General features: G+C 37.5%; 1 protein-coding gene across 1 annotated transcript in view; it reads left to right on the forward strand.

The window, feature by feature from the left end:
- The first annotated feature begins 7,070 nt into the window (after window positions 1–7,070).
- The window catches only part of CCDC152 (coiled-coil domain containing 152), a 28,394-nt gene continuing 16,454 nt past the window's right edge, over window positions 7,071–19,010 (forward strand). The window contains exons 1-3 of the mRNA XM_032415316.1: window positions 7,071–7,238; window positions 9,185–9,290; window positions 15,624–15,692. Coding sequence (XP_032271207.1) covers window positions 7,152–7,238; window positions 9,185–9,290; window positions 15,624–15,692 — 262 coding nt within the window. The 5' untranslated portion in view covers window positions 7,071–7,151. The remainder of the gene's footprint in view (window positions 7,239–9,184; window positions 9,291–15,623; window positions 15,693–19,010) is intronic.

Consider the following 19,010-nt stretch of genomic DNA (forward strand, 5'->3'; position numbering starts at 1 on the left):
ACAGGCAGGTTAGGGAGGGCTCCTCTACTCACCCTCACCACCCACAGACATTACTGTTGAGTCAGAAAAGTCCTGACTTCATACCTTCTAACTATGGAGAGAAGTAGACTAAAGAAATACCTCCTCGGGGCACCTGGGTGGCTCAGTTGTTAAGCGTCTGCCTTCGGCTCAGGTCATGATCCCAGGGTCCTGGGATGGAGCCCCGCATCGGGCTCGCTGCTCAGTGGGAAGCCTGCTTCTCTTCTCTTACTCCCCCTGCTTGTGTTCCCTCTCTCACTGTGTCTCTCTGTGTCAAATAAATAAATAAAATCTTTCAAAAAAAAAAAAGAAATACTTCCTCATGATGGGTGAAATGAACAAAGCGAAACACTTGGGCTGAGTCTCTGCTGAAACACAAGCTCTGGGCCTCCATGAACAACCTGAGAAAGAACCTATGTCATGAAGATATTCTTCAATGGAGTAGAATAAGTTCTTTATTAAAAGGAAAATTCCATTAGTGAAGATTGAACACAATCTCAGAGGAGATGGCTAAGCCCGTTTTTCCAATAAAGGCTGAAAACATCTTCATCAAAGTTGTTCCCACATTCTAGATACAGGAAAATGGTTAGAACTTAATTCCCAGTCTTCAACTATAATTCAGAGGCCAGATAGATTTGTGAACTAATTAAAGGCAAAATAGATTTATATTTGAATGTATAATAGATATTACTAGAAATTACATCCCTTCAATCTCCATCAAGCTGAAAGCCTCTCTTAACCTGGTCATGAGATTCAAAGAGTGAAAAGTGCCTGTTGGGGATGGTCATGGAAAAGATGTGACTGCAGACTTACCCATGAGCTGGACCTGGGTACTCAGAGGCTCTTCATCCCCTCACTGTCCTTGAAAGGTGGGTTCCACTTGCCTTTCCCACTCCTAGAGGCTGCATAGCCTTGAAGACACAGCCTTGAGATAGTGATGTGGTGTTGAGAACCCCTGCACCATATACATGACTGAACCTAGTTATGGTCTCTATGTAAACTCTGAAGGTTCGGCAGGTGGGTTTGGTGATCCATTCATCTCACTGCCACCCAAGACAAACCTCATAAGTTCCCTTTGTTTATTAAAACTGCCACCTACCAACATGGAGTGGTTTGCTTCTTTCTTTGGTCTCTCCCTCCCTCGGAGTAGGGGGTGGCTTGTTTCGGATTATACCAGGGAAGCTCCCTGGATGGTTACAAACCAATGGTGCCCTAAAACTCAAGAAGACAAGAACCAATTCCCTTGTAAATAGTGCCTTGTAAATAGTGCCCATGGGAGATCTAGAAGCCACTAAGAGAGATTAGTGAAAAGTAAGAATAAGATCAGGGAAAGTGAGAATTAAGAAAGTGGGCAGGGGCACCTGGGTGGCTCAGGTGGTAAAGCATCTGCCTTCGGCTCAGGTCATGATCCTGGAGTCCCCGGATCGAGTTCCACGTCATGTTGGGCTCCCTGCTCAGCAGGGAGTCTGAGTCTCCCTCTGACCCTCCCTCTCATGTTCTCTCTCTCTTTCTCTCAAATAAATAAATAAATAAAATCTTTAAAAAGAAGAAGAAGAAGAAGAAAGTGGGCAGAGAAGGGATGAAGGGAATGAAATTTCCAAGGTACGTTGCTGAAGGTGGAGGCTGTGTTTGCCTGGACCACCACAGCAAGACCAAATTAAGAGGAAGCCATCTGGGGCAGTGTTTGAGTGCCAATCTATCAGGAAATGTAACAAAATGAAGAAAACCACCCAGAACTCCTCTTCCAGACAACTATGTGGGATTAGAGGGAATCTTTTAATAATTTACTTGGGTTGGAATCTGAGAGCTCCTAAGAGTTGATCCCTAAGGAGATAGGATCAGGTTAGGAGAGTGACTGAAAATTTGGGGTCAGGCTAGGAGTGTTTAGGACATGGAGGAGGGACAGAAAACTTACAAAGATGTGGCTTTTCACTTTCTCAGCTTGAAAGTGAAATTCAAAGGCTCCAGCTAAAACGTGAAATTCTGCTTGAACTGTATCAAGAACATGAAACAAAATTTTGCAGAAAATTAGTGAAAGAGGGAATCTACCACTTACAAAGAAAAAAAGAGAGAAAAAACCCTCCCAAACTGTCTGAAAACATCAGCTGTATAAACCCGAAGCACAACTCAGGGAGGGAAATGGCTGAAGACCCGGGGAAAGAATTGGAAAGAATGACTTCCTTCTATCAAGGGCAGATTACCTCCAGTGAGGGAAAAAAAAAAAAATCTAGATGGTTTAGGCTCTATCCTGGAATCATATCCAAATTCCTCCCCCCATACAGGGAAGGATGAGGGTGAGCCCAAGTAACATAGTTCCACAGGGTCATAGAGCTGGTGCATAGGATGGCTTTTAGTTAATGAGTGTGAGCGGTGCTGCCGCCAGGCAGCCACGGGCCGGGACTGGAAGTTGCAGTTGAAGCCGAGACAATATAGTTCAGAAGTAGATATTGAAAAACGGGAATCTGATAAAGAAATAAGAGCAGGGAGCAGTGTGTCAAAAGAGCTAGCAGGAGGTAAGAAAGGCAGCCCTGGCGTTTATCTGTTGTTGGCAACTAACTTTTTGATGTACCCTACACATCTCATTTTCATCTGATCTGCTCAAGACTTCCCTTGACCACCATATGTAAAGCACCTCCCATTCACTTTTTAGTCAATATCCTGGATTTGTGTTTCTTTCTTTGCTCTTATTACAGTTTTTATTTATTGGGTTATTATCTATTTTTCTCTCACAAACCAATGGTGCCCTAAAACTGTAAGCTCTCTGGGGTCAGGGACCACGCCTGATTTGTTTATTCCTATTCTCACAGATCCCAGTACAGGTTTAGTGCCCAACAAATATTTATTGACTAAATAGATGGGAAAGTGCCCAGGTCTTAAGAAGGCAATCCTAAGAGACTTAAGTTCCAAATTAGGAGAATTAGCTTACTTGTCTTTCTCTCCATAGTGCCTAAACCCTCAGTAGCTGGTACCTTGCAAGTACTTAACAAATATTTTTGAATGAAAAAAGAAATGAAGCTGTTTGTAACCTAAAAAAAAAAAAAAAATCAATGTTTATCACTCATCTTAAGAACCTTATATGAATAAATCAGTAACCTCGGGTTTCTTTACAATTGGGTAGGTTCATATGTTTATTTTCCAAATCAAGTTATTTTTTTAATGGATTCAAACATTGCTTTCTTTATACTCCCTTTGTTAGTATGGCACAATAATGTAATTTATTCCTCTCTTAGGTTTTCCAGGCAGTTTCTGAGCAAATATTCAATGAATCCTTTCTGTTTCTCAGTTGGATGATACTTGATGAATAAAACTGTGAATACAACTGTGAAAGGCATTCCCTTTTTAAAAATGAAATCAGAGGAAGCTCATATAGTTTCTCATTGACAGATATATTTTGAACTCACTAGACTCTGGAAAAAAGCTAGTATCTATAAACTGGAAGAGAAGCTTATGACTCATTTCAAACTAGAAAAATCAAGCTAAGTTTTTCTGACTTATTTCTGGTGTGTTGGTTCATTTCTATTTATTCTGACTATGCTAGACATTATGGAGAAAGATATATATATTACATATATATAAAATAAAGTTTAGATGGGCCTTAAAATGGGCTTGTTTCAAAAAGCATTATGATATGGGTTACATGGAACATTTAAATGTGCTAATCGGATAGAACCAGCAATTCAAAAGGCCATTTTTAATATACCCATGTGTTGTTACTAATGTCAAGGAAAGCTTACTGATTAGTCAGAAGTTAAAAAATTTAATGACATATTTATATATATGACTAGGTAATATACATATAAATAATACATATATCTTTTGTGTGAAATTAATGAGCTAAAAAACATGAGAAAATTACATTTTAAAAAACATTTTGATGAGCAATGTTTTATCATTAGACTAGTTTAAAATCCTAAAATTTTAGCTTTGTTATTTAGTCCACTGCTCTTATTTTAAAATTGAAAAAAAAGGGAGGTTGGTGCTTGGGAAGATGAATCAACCTTCCCAGATTACTAACTGCAGAGAGAGGACTCCATCCCACATTTCCTACTTTGACCTAGTTCTCTTGCCACCATGCTATATTAGTTTTCAAATAATAAAGTATGGATTATCCTATTACAGTCTACATGTATCTGCTTGCCAAATTTTGGCTTTCATAGGAAATGGAATTAATAAAAATATATCTCTCATCTCCCACTCAAAAAAAAGTAGATAGGGCAAAGTTGGCAGTGGATACACTTTCAAACTGTTAATGACCAAAATTTTTAAATTATACTAATTAATATTTTTGAACACTTACTTTATGCCAGGAACTGCATTAGGCACTTTTAAAATGCATCATTTCCTTTAGTTATCACAACAGCCCCATGAGGTAGGCATTATTATTTAATGTCTATTTTACAGATAAAGAAGTGGAGGCTGCTATACTTAAAAACTTGCCCAGGATCACTCGGTTGATAAACAAAGAGTTGGGGGCTTGAATCCACACAGAGTCTATGCCCCTAACCATTAAGTTACCAAGATAAAGCTTTGTAGATGAGAGACCAGATCCATCAGCCGACTCTGGACCGCAGAGACAGCATTATATTCATGCTTTCATCTCCATCACCTAGCACAGTCTCTGGTAACTTATAAGCCTACTTCATAAGTTTTCTCGAATAAATATAGTTTATTATTTATTCAACGGTGCTGACTCACTGATCAAAACTTAAAGCCAATGTGATTTATTCTTTGGTTGGGGAAATAGTTAATAATAATTATGGATCTGGCAGCCACTGGGTGTTTAGTCCTGTCCTAGAGGAATAAATCTAAGAAGCACCAGATGCTGAGGGGAGCAAGGGCCACGGAGGGAAGGGACGAGAGGAGGGGGAACGCGGGTCGGGGCACAGGTGGGGCCAGGAGAAGGGCGGGCCTGTTGTTGGGGGAACTGGCTTCCGGGAGGGGACCGCCGTGTGGGGCGGACCGGCACCCGGAGGAGGACGAGGTGTGGGAAACCGGGGGGACTCTTGAGCCGAGGCAAGTAAGCTCCAGACTTTTTGTCGGTGGGTTCGAAATTCCCACTTTGCCCTTGGAAATTCTTTTCTTCAAACCCCCTCACAGTCTCCCAGCCCCTCGCAGGGTTTTGACCCAGCCACTCCCCTCGGGCCCGCGGGTGCACAGCCCGCAGTGGAGCTGGGCTCCTCTGGCCCCCGGCACGCGAGTGGAGGGAGCAGCGCCGCGGGCTTCGCCACTGAGAGTGAATCCGCGGAGGGCAGCGGGGACACGAGAAGAGGGAGGAGGTTGCGAGCCCCTCCCCCGGAGGGCGGGGCGCACGCCGAGCCGGGTGCGCGGAGCGAGAGGGTGAGGCCCGGATGCTAGGCGGCGGGGAGAAGGACGGGGAGGGAAATGGGGCTGTCGCCCACCTGAGGGGGTGGTTGGTGCCGGGCCGCGGAGGTCACAAGTCAGTCGCTGCTTCTCACCAAAGAATTTGACAGGCACTGAATCACCAGCCTGTCACCTAGTTTCACGGGCAAGAAGGCCGTATATCCACGAAGACACCTTGATCGAGGAAATTGGGGGGGGAGGGGAAGAGGGGGGAGACTATGAAGACACCTGGAAGTGGACCTGATGGCTTTTCAGCCCGTGTGACAGACTAAAGGGAAAGCATGTAGTAACAGCCAGTGGAATGTGGGCGATGGTTTTATAAAGAAAAACACTCCAAGAGTCTCATTAGAGGAAAGGAGTTGGGAGAAAATCAAGCTGAAATTAAAACGAATTTAATTCAAGAGCTGGGATCTGAGACAGAACCGAAGTAAAACCTTTTTTTATTTAAAATGTTAGGAACTAAAAAGAAAAAAGAAAGTTGGGAGGGAATATTTTGCATTAACTACTTGAGATTATCCTGTATTCTTTTAAAGAATAACAGTTTATCAAATAGAGGTGATTTTTAAATTGTACCCCAAAAGGAATTTTGCTGGATTTATCATGGGATGCTATTACAATTATTCACCTGCCTTAAAGATCAAGTTGTAACTTTCTAAGGGATTTTGTAGAGTTTTACTTGAACATGTGATGGAGGATAATAATTCAATAAACTGAAAATATACAGCTAAAATTCTTTCATTTAAAAACCACTAATAGTTGTTAATGTCATATAATATCAAAAAGAGAAAGGAAATGGGATTTCTTTGTGAAGTAACAAATTGTTAAGCAACGTTTGTTTTGATGTACCTCATTTTAAAGAAGAATATGACCCCTAAAATTACTTTCGGTAATTACTTTAGGAATTTACTTACCTTTTACTTTGGACTAGCTGCCACTACCACTTTCCACACACCAGGCACTAGCACGTGCTCTTTCCTCAATCTAGAACGTCTAAATTTCAAATTTGTATTTTCTCCTTCCAATTTGCTTGTGAAAAGCCTAAAGACAAGTGTCTCATACTTTCAGATTGTATTAATCCTAATTCTTCTAGACACTCTCCCACCCCGAAATGTAAATGCTTGCAGTTTTGCAAAAGTCAATTTCTTCATCCTGACTGGATGAGTTTACCTCTGGAATTCTGTAGAATTTCTTATGATTGGTTCCATAGGACTAAAACAAACTCATTCTTCACTTCAGCAGTTAGCCGGTTATACCCAAAGGAATTTTGGGGACAGGGGGATACAATTCAGTCCATGGCAATAAGCACACTACCAGGAAATAGAGCAAAAAATATTAGTGGCATAATAGTTAATAAACATTTTAAACATCTTAAATTGAGACTACCTATATTTAAAAGTCACACATCAGATTTAACAATACACCAGATTTTAGTCCTGTCATACTGATGGCCAGGAGATCAGTTCAACAATGGCATAGTTTTTTGTATAATAGGAACAAATAATTTCTACATATGCACATAACATTGCACTAATTTTAGATTTGTTTAGAGAAAATTTGACTGGGGTGGCGTGGAGTGAGGAAGCCTTAATGCATTTAACTATTATTAATGAGTATAACAAAAATTTTCTGAGTGTAATGGAGCTCAAGTAGGTGCTCTATGGGTGGAATACAGAAACTTTAGTATTTGAATTATTGCCACTATTGTAGTGTTTTAGCATTTGCTTATTTCTTTCATCTATTTCTCACCCTATTTACTCTTCACTAGTTTAGACATGAATCAAAGCAGCGAAGAATGTATGAAAAAGATTAGCAGTGTGAATCTTGACAAACTTATAAATGACTTCTCACAGATAGAAAAGGTATGTAAAGATATAAAACAGTTGTAGTATAAAAGGAAAAGTGAAACAGATTTTGTCAGTGGAAGGAGCTGGGAAAAAAGAAAAATGTAACAAAAAATAAGCAAGGTATAGATAATGGAAATATATTTTGCTAAGCCCTGTCTCATTTTTAAAATCCATATTTAAAATATATTTCATTTTGGATCATTTGTATTAATATATCAAAATGTTTCTGGTACAAGGAAACAGTTGATATACTTTGGCTAAAGTTAAAGGGAAAATACGTACTTAAGTGTTCAAAATGTCCATAAACCCAGGAATGTTTTAGTAAGAATTGAAATAGACTCAACGCACAATGTCTTACCATTATGACTAACTCATATATTTTTTTTACTTTTTCCTATTCTGTCCCTTTCCTTCTCTTTTGCCTAAAAACAGATCCCTTTGAAGTCTCCCCCCCCCCCCCCCCCCCACGCCGCCATCCGTCTAACTCTAGGCAAATTACATGATAGACCAAACCCACAAGCATATATTAGGTGTTTTCCCCCTTGTCTGCCCTGGAGAGGAATAGGAATAGCTGTTGAGAAGATGTAGGTAGATAAGTGAAAGATTTGGGGAGTGGGCTTGTGAAGCAAAGGTGGGAAGGGGAATAATACCTACCTCTATTTTCTCTCCTTATCATTCTTTATTCCTTCTTTTCCTCTGCACAGTATAGGATGGCCATAATAAAAAAATATCATGACGATGGGTATTTTGAGGTAACATTATCAACTTTTTTAAAACAATTAACTTGAGTTTTCTTAACCAAGTGACTCTTACCAAAATAAGAGAGAATAGAGAAAGAAATAAGAAGCACTGTTGGTGGGAGAGGAATTGGTGCAAAGTTTTTGGAGATCATTCAGAAATATCTATCCTATCCTTAAATATTTAAAATAAGAAATATTAATTTTTTGATGTGATAATGGTATTGTGATTATATTAAGAATTTTATCTCTTAGAGATACATATGGATGGTGAGATTTATGGAGTTGCTTTGAGATAAATTCAGAAGCAGAGAGAATAGGGAAGTGGGTAGAGATATAGATGATACAATGAATTGATGATTTCTGAAGCTCTTCCAAGGGTCTATGGCAGCTATTATACTAGGCACAAAGATACTAAAAAGATATGTTTATTCATTGTTTGTAATAGCAAAAAAGTGGAAACAACACAAATTCTCAATAGGGAGACTAGTTAAATAAATTACAGGGGCACGTGGGTGGCTCAGTTGGCTAAGTCACTGTCTTTGGCTCGGGTCATGATCCCGGGGTCCTGGGATCGAGCCCTGTGTCTCAGGCTTCCTGCTCCCTGCTTCTCCTCTTCCCCTGCTCATGCTCTCTCTCTCTCTCTCTCTCTCTCTCTCTCTAAGGCATGCGCTCCGTCTCTCTCTTTCAAATAAATAAATAAAATCTTAAAATAAATAAATACATAAGTAAATAAGTTACAGTGTACTCAAATGAAACTCAATGGAGCTCTTTAAAAGAATGAAGTAGATCTTTATGTGCTTATATGACATAATCTCCAAAATAACAGTTCTAAGTGGAACATCCAAGGTGCAAAACAGAGTATAATATAATCCTTTCCTATAGTTGTATAGTCATAAAATATCTTGGAAATATATATAAGGAATTTTTAACCATAGGACTGAGGGTTGAATAGTTGGAAAGAAGGGGATTCAAGTTAGGTCATATTTTTGAATTTCATAACTCTTTATAACTGTTAGTCTGTTTTAATTTTTTCCCATGTTACTTTTAAAATTAAAAATAAATTAGGAAGTTGACTTACATAAAATATATGCCAGACTTAATTATTAGAATTTTCAGTATTAAGTGGTCTGTATTTTCATTAGTCTTCATGTCATTAGGTAAAAAAAAAAAATCAAAATAGTAGCATTGCTTTGGTAATAATATATATTATTTCTTCTACAGAAAATGATAGAAACCAGTGGAAAGAATAATATACTGGATATGCAGTTGGAAAAAACTAACTACTTGTTAAAAGTAATGCAAACAAAGGAGGTCTCAATTAAAGAAGGTTAGTTCTTTGCTGCCTGAAGAAATACTAATTCTAATGAGACTATTTTTTGGTACAACAGTAATTAATATTATACCATATATTTGTAAAATATTTTAAATTCACATAGAACTTTCTGGGCTATCATTTCATTTTATCCTTACTAGAGTCCTGATAGACAGATAAGGTTGGTATTACTAAGTCACCTCAGTAATGAAGAAAAAAAGGATGAAGGAAGTTAATCTGTCTGAGGCTGCTAAACTAAGAAATGGCAAATCCAAGGCTCAATCCAGGCCTTCAAAACCATGGGGAAAATAACAGTTGAATTCCTACCTCACAATTACACCAAAAGAAATTTCAGATGGGTCAAAAATTTTAGCGCCAAAAATGGGCTGTTCTAGTCCAAAGCTCTCCCCTCACTTCTGGGACAGCCAGTCCACATATACCTCTCAGCTCCCAGCAGCCAGCTACCCTCCCAGCTGTGGCCCCGCTTTTGGTCTATCCTTCTCTGCCCACCTGCTGGCCTGCGGGGAGCCTGAGAGCCTGGGTTCTTTGCAGGGCAAGGTGCTGCTCTTCGAGAATGTCTCCTTGCTTTGAGGCACAATGGTCTGGGACTACACACCAATAAATGAGCTTCAGCTGAACCTCCAGCCCCAAAGCCTGGTAGTGCTTGGCTTCCCTGTGCAACCAGTTCAGGGCATCTGGAGAAGTCAAGAGAGCCTGAATTCCCTCAAGTTCACCTGGAACTTTGAGAAGTTCCCGGGGTGTCCTGACAGTGTTCTTGTGCCTGACACTGAAACCCTGCTGTCCTTGGGCCCAGCTGTGCCTTAGGTGCCCCTGTTGTTTGGGGGTCACTGCTGTTGGGGTGGAGGGGGTCATCCATGATGGAGTTTTCTCTAAATTTGCATGGAGGAATGCTTGATGTTTAGCTATGTTCCCCAGGATGGGCGCTGATCCTGTTCATCCCAGCCACACTGTTGCCAGACCAACACTTCTCACTAATAAAGTGCCCTATTTCAGGAGGGGAAAACAACAACAACTACAAAACACATATGCAGATACTCCCTTGCTATGTCAACTAAGAGGGCCTAAAAACAACAACAGGGGCAGTAGCAACAAGAACCCAGATCTTGGTTTCCAATACTATTTTACAATAAAAGAAACCAGGGCTCCTTAGAGAAATGGCTGATTCTAGGACTGAGGCAGGAAATACATTAAGATGAGCCTGAAGCATTTTGCAGTACCGGAAAGCAGGAAAATGCTCAAAAAGATAAAACACTCCACAATGATGGGGGTATGTCAAAGGGATACAAGAGCCAACTGAAAGAGTTCTCAATGGCAAAGCTGAGACAATTTGGCCAACAAACTAAATAAAGTAATATTGGGTTGTAAGCCAAAGTATGTAATCAATATCTATGAGCCCATACTGATAAGAACAGATAAATAAATAAGGGAGAAGAGACATCTTTTCTGCAGAATTCCTGATAACTTATGTAAGTGGTTTTCCCTCAAAGAGGTAAATCAGAATGCCCTACTCATGAAGCGTGGGTTGTGTAGAGTGACTTTCTTCACTGTGTGAAATATACAGTATGGAAAACAGGGTGGTGGAGAGTAACTATACAGTGGAGAAGCCTGACATGTGTCACTTAAGGCAAACGATCAAGGTCAACTTGATGTCACGTTGATAGTATGTACCCTTGACATGGTGTGATGAAAATGGCACTTCACCTCTGTGATCTTCTCCCAAAAAACCCATAACCCCATCTAATCATGAGGTAAGCATCACACAAATCCCCATAAAGGGACATTCTACAAAATACCTGACCAGCACTTTGCAAAACTGTCGAGGTCATCAAAAACAAGAAAACTCTGAGAAACTATCACACCCAAGAGGACCCTAAGTGGACATGATGAGTAAATGTAATGTGGTATTGTGAATGGAATCCTGGAATAGAAAAAGAACATAAGGTAAAAACTAAGAAAACCTGAATAAAGCATAGATTTTAGTTAATAATGTATCAACATTGGTTCATTAATTATTACAAACATACCATACTAATGTTAGATGTTAATAGGGGAAACTGGGCATAGGATATTGGGCAATTCTCTATAATACCTTCCTGATTTTTCAGGATATGTATTTAGTATAAAACCATACTAAAATATAAAGTTAAAGGTGAGAAAAAATGAAACCACAGAAAAAAATAGAAGAGAATATGGGTTTTTGTGGGATTTTTGTGTGTTTGTTTTTTAGTACAGAGAAGACCTTTCCAAATGTGACATTCATCTGATTAAATAAATTATGGCATATTTATTTAATGAAATACTAAGCAGCTGATAAAAAGAATAAAGTAGCTCTCTATATGATATAGAATAATCTCCAAGATACAGTAAATGAAAGCAACAATGTTCACAACAGCATGCTATCATTTTTATAAAAATATCTTTGTACACACAGAACACCCTCTCCCTTATGCATTTGTGTATCTCTGGAAAGATAAACAGCATCAGCGTCCTGGTAACAGTGCTTGCTTTGGGGGAAGGGAAACTGATTAGTCTGGGGACAGAGATTAGAGAGATAATCATTTTTCACTATATTATTGTGTTTCATGAGTATTTATTATTTGAAAAAATAAACACTTTTTAAAAATCCAGTTCTACTTATTCTCAATCTAATGGCCTTTTCACTGGATAATACACAGCCGAAGTAAAAGAACTAGTGGGAATAACAGCTTATAGATCCAAGTGTGTACTGGTTCACTTAGAGAGGAAGAACAAACTACGTATATGATTGGATTTCTTCAACAATAAAGAACGAGACCATGATGTTGTATTTTTTACATTTGATACCAGATAAAGAATTTCTGTGCCAGTTCAAGATGATAGCAATATTAGTATTGAGGGTCAAGTACTAAAAAAAAAAAAATCCTTTTCATACATAATTGTATTCAACATTTCGAAGTGCTTTGTGAAACAGATGTTAATGTTCAAATTGCTAGTTAATGGTAGAACCTAAATTTGAGCTCAAAATAACCATTTATTTACTCAATTATACAGTATAAGAAGTAGCTTAATATTCTGAACTCTAACTTTTAGAAGAATTGGATAGGATAGTATTCATTGTAAAATCCAACAGAAATGATGTGGGTAAAGGTTTGCAAAGAGAATTAAAAGTCATTATTCTAAAATAATGAATGATATTCCACCTTATGAACAATTTTTTTATTGAGCCAGTTTCCTTTGGGAAAAAAAGAAGTGTTGAGAGAGCCACCTCGTGTTCATATTTTGAAAATACACATTTTTTAAAAATCAGTATACTTTCAGTTTCAGGGCTCTGTTTTCAATTTGCTGATTATAGTTGGCCCTTGAAGAACACAGGTTTGAACTGCATGAATCCACTTATATGTGCATGCTTTTTCATAAATACAGTGCAATACTGGAAAGGTACTTTCTCTTCCTTGTGATTTTCCTAGTAACATTTTCTTTTCCCTAGCCTTATTTTATTGTAAGAATAAGGCTATAATACATAACACAAAATACGTGTTAATGGACTTTATGTGATCAGTAAGGTTCCGGCCAACTGTCGGCTATTAGTAAAGTTTTTGAACTTTATTTTTTTTTTAAAGTAAACTCTGCATCCAATCTGGGGCTCAGACTCACAATCCCGAGATCAAGAGTCATATGCTCTACAAACTGAGCCAGCCAGGTGCTCTGGTAGTTAAGTTTTTGAAGAGTCAAAAGTTACACTCAGATTTTCAACTGCACAGGAGTCAGCACCCCTGACCCCCAAGTTACTCAAGGGTCAACTGTACTGAGATAACTTTAGCTACCATAGTTCATGAATTGCTGGATTTATTCCTCCAGAAGACACAAAGAGAAGTGATGGCAGAGTCTATGCCTCCTTAACTTTTTTTAAGATATTAAGTAATCTCTATACTCATGGTGGGGCTCACACTTACAACCCTGAGATCAAGAGTCGCGTGCTCCACCAACTGAGCCAGAAAGGCACTCCCTTAATTTTCTAATTGTAGCAACTAACATAGCAACATATGAAGTAGTCAATGTCAACTGTGATTTAGCCATCATGCCATTACTGGGGAATACCAAAAGAGGAAAAAATGGAGGATGCTGGACACTTTGAGCAGATGGGACGGATGGTAGAGGGGATACGTGGAGGAGTGAAAAACCACAATAGTAGAACCTGATATCTGCATAAAGCTTTTAACTTCTACAAAGTACTTTCCTTAGTTGAAGAAAGTACATGGAGACTCAGTGCAGGACCTCTAATTGAAAGACAGAGTTTTGCATTGTCCCCTCACAATATTAGTTCTTTCCTTTAGGCAATAAATAAAAATACTATCGAACGCCTATGAAATAGTCACCATGTTAGGTGCAAGAAATATCAAAATTAATAAGATATGATCTTTACCTGAAAGAGTTCACCATCTAGTGGGAGAAGCCACAAATAACTAAAATGAAATGTGAGAAATAGACAGAAGAGATATATACAAATTGCTGAGAGGTAGAGGAGAGAAATAAAGAACAATAACAATGTTGAATATGTGTAAGTAAATTTAGAAAGTATTGTTTTCTCATTTGGTTGTCAGAACAGTCATATATATGAGAATAGTCTTATATGTGAGGGAGGATGGGTATTACCCATACTTTTATTTTGCAGATGGAGAATATAAAATTCAAATAAGGTGTCATAGCTAGAGAGTGAAAAAGGAAACTCTATTCTAGTCCCTCAGACTCCAAGTTTCATGGTTTCATCAGCATATCCTATAATTCCTGAGGAAGTATTGAATAGAAGATTAACAGTAGGATTTGAAATGGGGAAAACCTATGTTCGAGTCCATACCTTCCATTTACTAACTCTGGAATCCTGGGCAAGTAACCAAACCTCTATGGACGACTGCCTCCCTTTGTAAAATCAGGCCAATAATACCAACCTCTAAGTGTCATTGTGAATACTAATCGGGGTGATGTTTATAATGCACTTAACATAATGCCTGGCAGAATGAACACACAATAAATGGTATTATTATTATACCTAGATATCTTTTTATTATTAGATACAAATATGGTATTTAATATTTAACCATCAAAACAGATGCCCAACTATAATGGAAGCCAGTCAGTATGCCATATTAGTGCATATCCATCTGAATATCCATCTTGGGCCTCTAAAACTGAATGAAAGAGAGTAAGACTCAATATTTATTAGTTGTTAAGCCAAGCACATAAAGGTGAAATTGTCCTACTACAAAAAAAAAAGTTGAAATTGTCCTTAAACTTTAAAGTTTTAATATTTTAAAGATATTAAGTTATTCTTTTGTGGACTTTTCATCACTATATATTTAGCTAGTGTAATTGTAAACTTAAACTAGTGCAACCTGTGCCCCCTAACCTTCTAGTAAAAATGCAATAGCAGTAACTATCAAAAAGAGTCTTTCTCTGACTCTGCCCTCTTTTCAGGGCCTCCAACCTACTCTTTACTCGAAGACACTCCTGAGCTAGTCTTCTTTGTGGTAGTAAGGTAGTTAAGTCATAGGACTGGTGGGGTTCAGGTTGTAGCTCTACCACTTACTAGTTATAAGTGTGACCTTGGGCAATTTACTAAACTTCTGTGTGTCCATTTCCTCATATGTAAAATGAGGCAACTACTAGGACTTACCTCATAGGGTTAGGAGGGCTAACTTATTCAATATTTGCAAAGCACTTAGAATAACAATATAACATATGTTATTTTCAGGCCAGAGCTTTTCCACTTACCCCTTTCTTGCTTCAGTTTACTATAATATTGCCTGTCTATCGATCAATCACTCAACAAATATTTATGGAGTGCCTGGACCACAACTACTCTAAATACTAGGGAGAAATGGTGAACAAAACTGATACCTGGAGCTTACAGCCAAGTGGACTGTTTGAATTACAGAAGTTTCCATCCCTATTGCTACCCACCAAAGGTTTAGCTATTGCTAGTTATGACCAAGAGTATATTGAAAGCTTATATTCACATGACAGGGCATAAATGCTTACGGTGAAGGCCCCCAAACATGTCCAAGTATACCTTCCTTCTACAGCAAATATTGCTAAAGCACATGGAGCTGGGGATCCCTCCAATGCTGAATTTATTGTGCATAGAAAACTCATGACCAAATCCCAGAATGCATTTGACTTAAAGGGTAATTAAAAGGTACTTATTATATTATTACTTTGAGATAGCTGGTTGCTTTATTAAGATCTCATAATTGTCAATTAAGTATTTTATTTTAAGTCTTTCAACTTTGAGACAATAGTTCCAAAATGAAAGCAAATAATTTTCAGATAAATATGTCTTTCATATTTTAGAATGTGCTACTCTTCATAATATAATAAAAGGGCTACAACAGACCATTGAATCTCAACATGATTTGAAAGGTAAGTTAGAAAAAAATCTTTAAAAATATGTTATATTTGAGTACCTTTAAAAATAGAGTTTTTACATCATTGACAGTAAATTTCTTTTCATCTGGTCTTGTTAAATTCATCAGCTAATGGCAAAACTCCTTATTACCAAATCATACTTACCTAAATTATTATGAAATAAGAAATACCATGCTGAACAGGACAATTCAGTCTTATTCTGACAGGGACATCAGGGGATGTTTTATAATCAATCATAATAATTCTCTTTATTACTTTCAAAAGTTTATAAATATATTTATTCTTGGGAGTACTTTTGGTCTTTAAAGACCTTGGGTTCAGTTTTGAAGGGTAGTCATTTACTGGTAGTTACATGATGAAGATACTATTCAAACTGCAGTGATAGTTTACTATTTAATTTTTTATCATAAATGAGGCTATGTTTGTGTAAATGAAGCCAACATCTTCAGCTTACCTTATTTTTGCTAGTCATGCTAACCCAATGTGCCTGTTCATTGACAAAATGGACAAAGCAACTGAGTGTTTTGTCCTGTTCTGATGTAGCTACAGTGCAGTGTTTATGGGATTTTCCTCTACTATATTGGATATTAGATGAAATTGCCTCCCAATATAAGACTCACATCAAATAAGAATTTTTCATTTTAGTCCTCTATTTTTATGATAAAGTACTTTATATATGGAAGGAAAGAATAATAATGATCTTACACACCATTTATTTGCTTTGGCATATTATTCCTTATTGTCTTTATAATGTTCTTTTTTTTAAGATTTTACTTATTCATTTGAGAGAGAGAGGGAGAGAGTGCACAAGCAGGGGGAGAGGCAGAGGGAGAGGAAGAAGCAGACTCCCCACTGAGCAGGGAGCCCGATGTGGGACTCAATCCCAGGAACCTGGGATCACGACCTGAGCCAAAGGCAGACGCTTAACCAACTGAGCCACCCAGGCGCCCCTGTCTTTATAATGTTCTAATTGAGATTTATCCTTAAGAATTACCATTAGTTCTTACTCCCTGTCCCATTGTTTTACCTTAAAATATTTCTTCAAGTGTTGATTAAATAAATATAAAAATTATATTAGCAGACTTCACGTTTACACTGTCAAACAGCATCTGCAGTACAGAAAGGATTCATTTTCCTGGCGATACACCACTAAAAGCTGTTCCGAAGATCAAGGAGGGTAATAAATGGGAAGCAACACCATCTCCAATGCCTTTTCTTTTGGCTGAGTCCTGCAGACTTCTGATCCCCTTATGTCCCATAGGTTTTCACTTTTCTTGGCTCTAGCAGTCTGCTCACTTTTTTCACATTTGAATCCCATCCCACACCTGGTTTGGGCTTTCATTTTCCCATCTCAATGCTGATGGTTCAAAACAACTTTTCCCTTCTCTGTGACGAAATACACCTAAATTGTGAATGTTCATAATCCTTAGAGTTCTCTTATTCTAGGATTTGAATGGTATTTAACTGTTCCCAGGATTTTGTTCAAATAAAACATCTACCAGAAATTAAAGTTATTTTGAAGCCCCAGAAAGTTAATGTTTAATATATTCATTACTGAATTATAATTATTTTTTGTAAAAAAGATACCAAATATTGACCAATAGTCAAGGATACAATCTTTTCACAGATAGAATAGTCTGTCTTTGAAGTAATGTATGTTTGGAGTTTAGAGCATGGACATGGGTCTTTAGAAATAGAGTATGATTCATCACAATATATCAAATGATAGGGATTTTTCCTATATTGCTGTATATTATCTTACATGCTAGTTTAGGAGAACCCCCATAATTCATTGTATGAAAGATAGTGTCATTCCGCCATCTAACTTATGGTTAGTTACTACCAGGGCAAAGAAAACAAGATTCAGAGATTTTTGTTGATTAGAAGAGGACTCAGGAATTTAAGAATTCAAACACATGGGCAAGGTGTCATGGAGAAGAGAGACACATGAAATCAGCTGCAAACACAGAGCACTTCTAAAACCAGTAGAATTCAAGCTTATTTTTGCCAATTATCTCTAGATAATTTCTTGCAATTTAATATTGCTTTTTTTCCCTGTCTGAACTAAACCTGAGTAACTTGAATTATACTCTATCAGGGTAGGTTTCCAGAAGGATACTGTTATGTATACTATAACTTTACTATACAAAATCAATCAATCATAGTAAGCAAAATGATAATCAAAATTGATCACTGATTAGAATGTTTTTAAAAGGACAATAGCCATGGTTGAGTGTATTCTATAAAAGAATTATCTAAGAAAGTAAGCTAATCAATGATTAGTTTACTCCTAAAGAAAAAAGCACTGCTCAATTTAAAAGTAGTTTGAGGGGCACCTGGGTGGCTCAGTCATTAAGCGTCTTCCTTCGGCTCGGGTCATGATCCCAGGGTCCTGGGATCAAGCCCCACATTGGGCACCCTGCTCAGCGGGAAGCCTGCTTCTCCCTCTCCCACTCCCCCTGCTTGTGTTCCCTCTATCACTGTGTCTCTCTCTGTCAAATAAATAAGATCTTTAAAATAAATAAATAAATAAATAAAAAATAAAAGTAGTTTGAAAAATGTATAAATACTTCTTTCAACATACAATAATTTAACATGTTAGCTTCTAGTATATCCTTGGAAAAATGCTACATTCATATAAGCACATTCCATATGGAGAAATGATCTGCTATGAGTGTATACTTCAGAATCTTCATTATTTAAAAATTGCCTCCTTCCAAAAGAAATTTGCTGAAGGCACATTAAAAGAAAGCTAAAAACAAAACCCATAAACAGGCTAACTACATAATTTGCAGGGCCCCACACAAAAATGAAAATGTGGGGCCCAATGTGCAAAAGGTGGGGAAAAGTAACATTAAAGTTTCTAAAATACAGAGCTTTTTTCTTTCTTCTGTGGTCTCTCTCAATTTACCAGTGTTTTGTACTTTTGTTAATGTTTCTTTAAGTAAAAAAGAATAAAAAATTTTAATTAGGAACATAAATATTACCATTCATCTTTATATTGTACAAGCCAGTTTTGAATTCAAAGATACACAATACACAAAAGTACCCAATTAATACTTCATAGCTTGTACATGCATATCTGTTTCATTCTTACCACAATAGTGAAAATGCACAAAACTACCTAAACCATTTATTATTCATTTTGCTTCTTGATACCTGCACATTTTACCAATACTCTATACCTTCACTTCCTGATGAACAAAGAAGGACTAAAAGGAAAAGAAACTGTGAATTTTCCTATCCTTCTCTTTCCTTTTATGTCATCCTTTTTAACATAATTAGATGTTTAATAGAGGGAAATAACAGAAT

Source organism: Phoca vitulina, unplaced genomic scaffold, assembly GCF_004348235.1.
Source record: "Phoca vitulina isolate PV1807 unplaced genomic scaffold, GSC_HSeal_1.0 scaffold17, whole genome shotgun sequence".
NCBI lineage: Eukaryota > Metazoa > Chordata > Mammalia > Carnivora > Phocidae > Phoca > Phoca vitulina.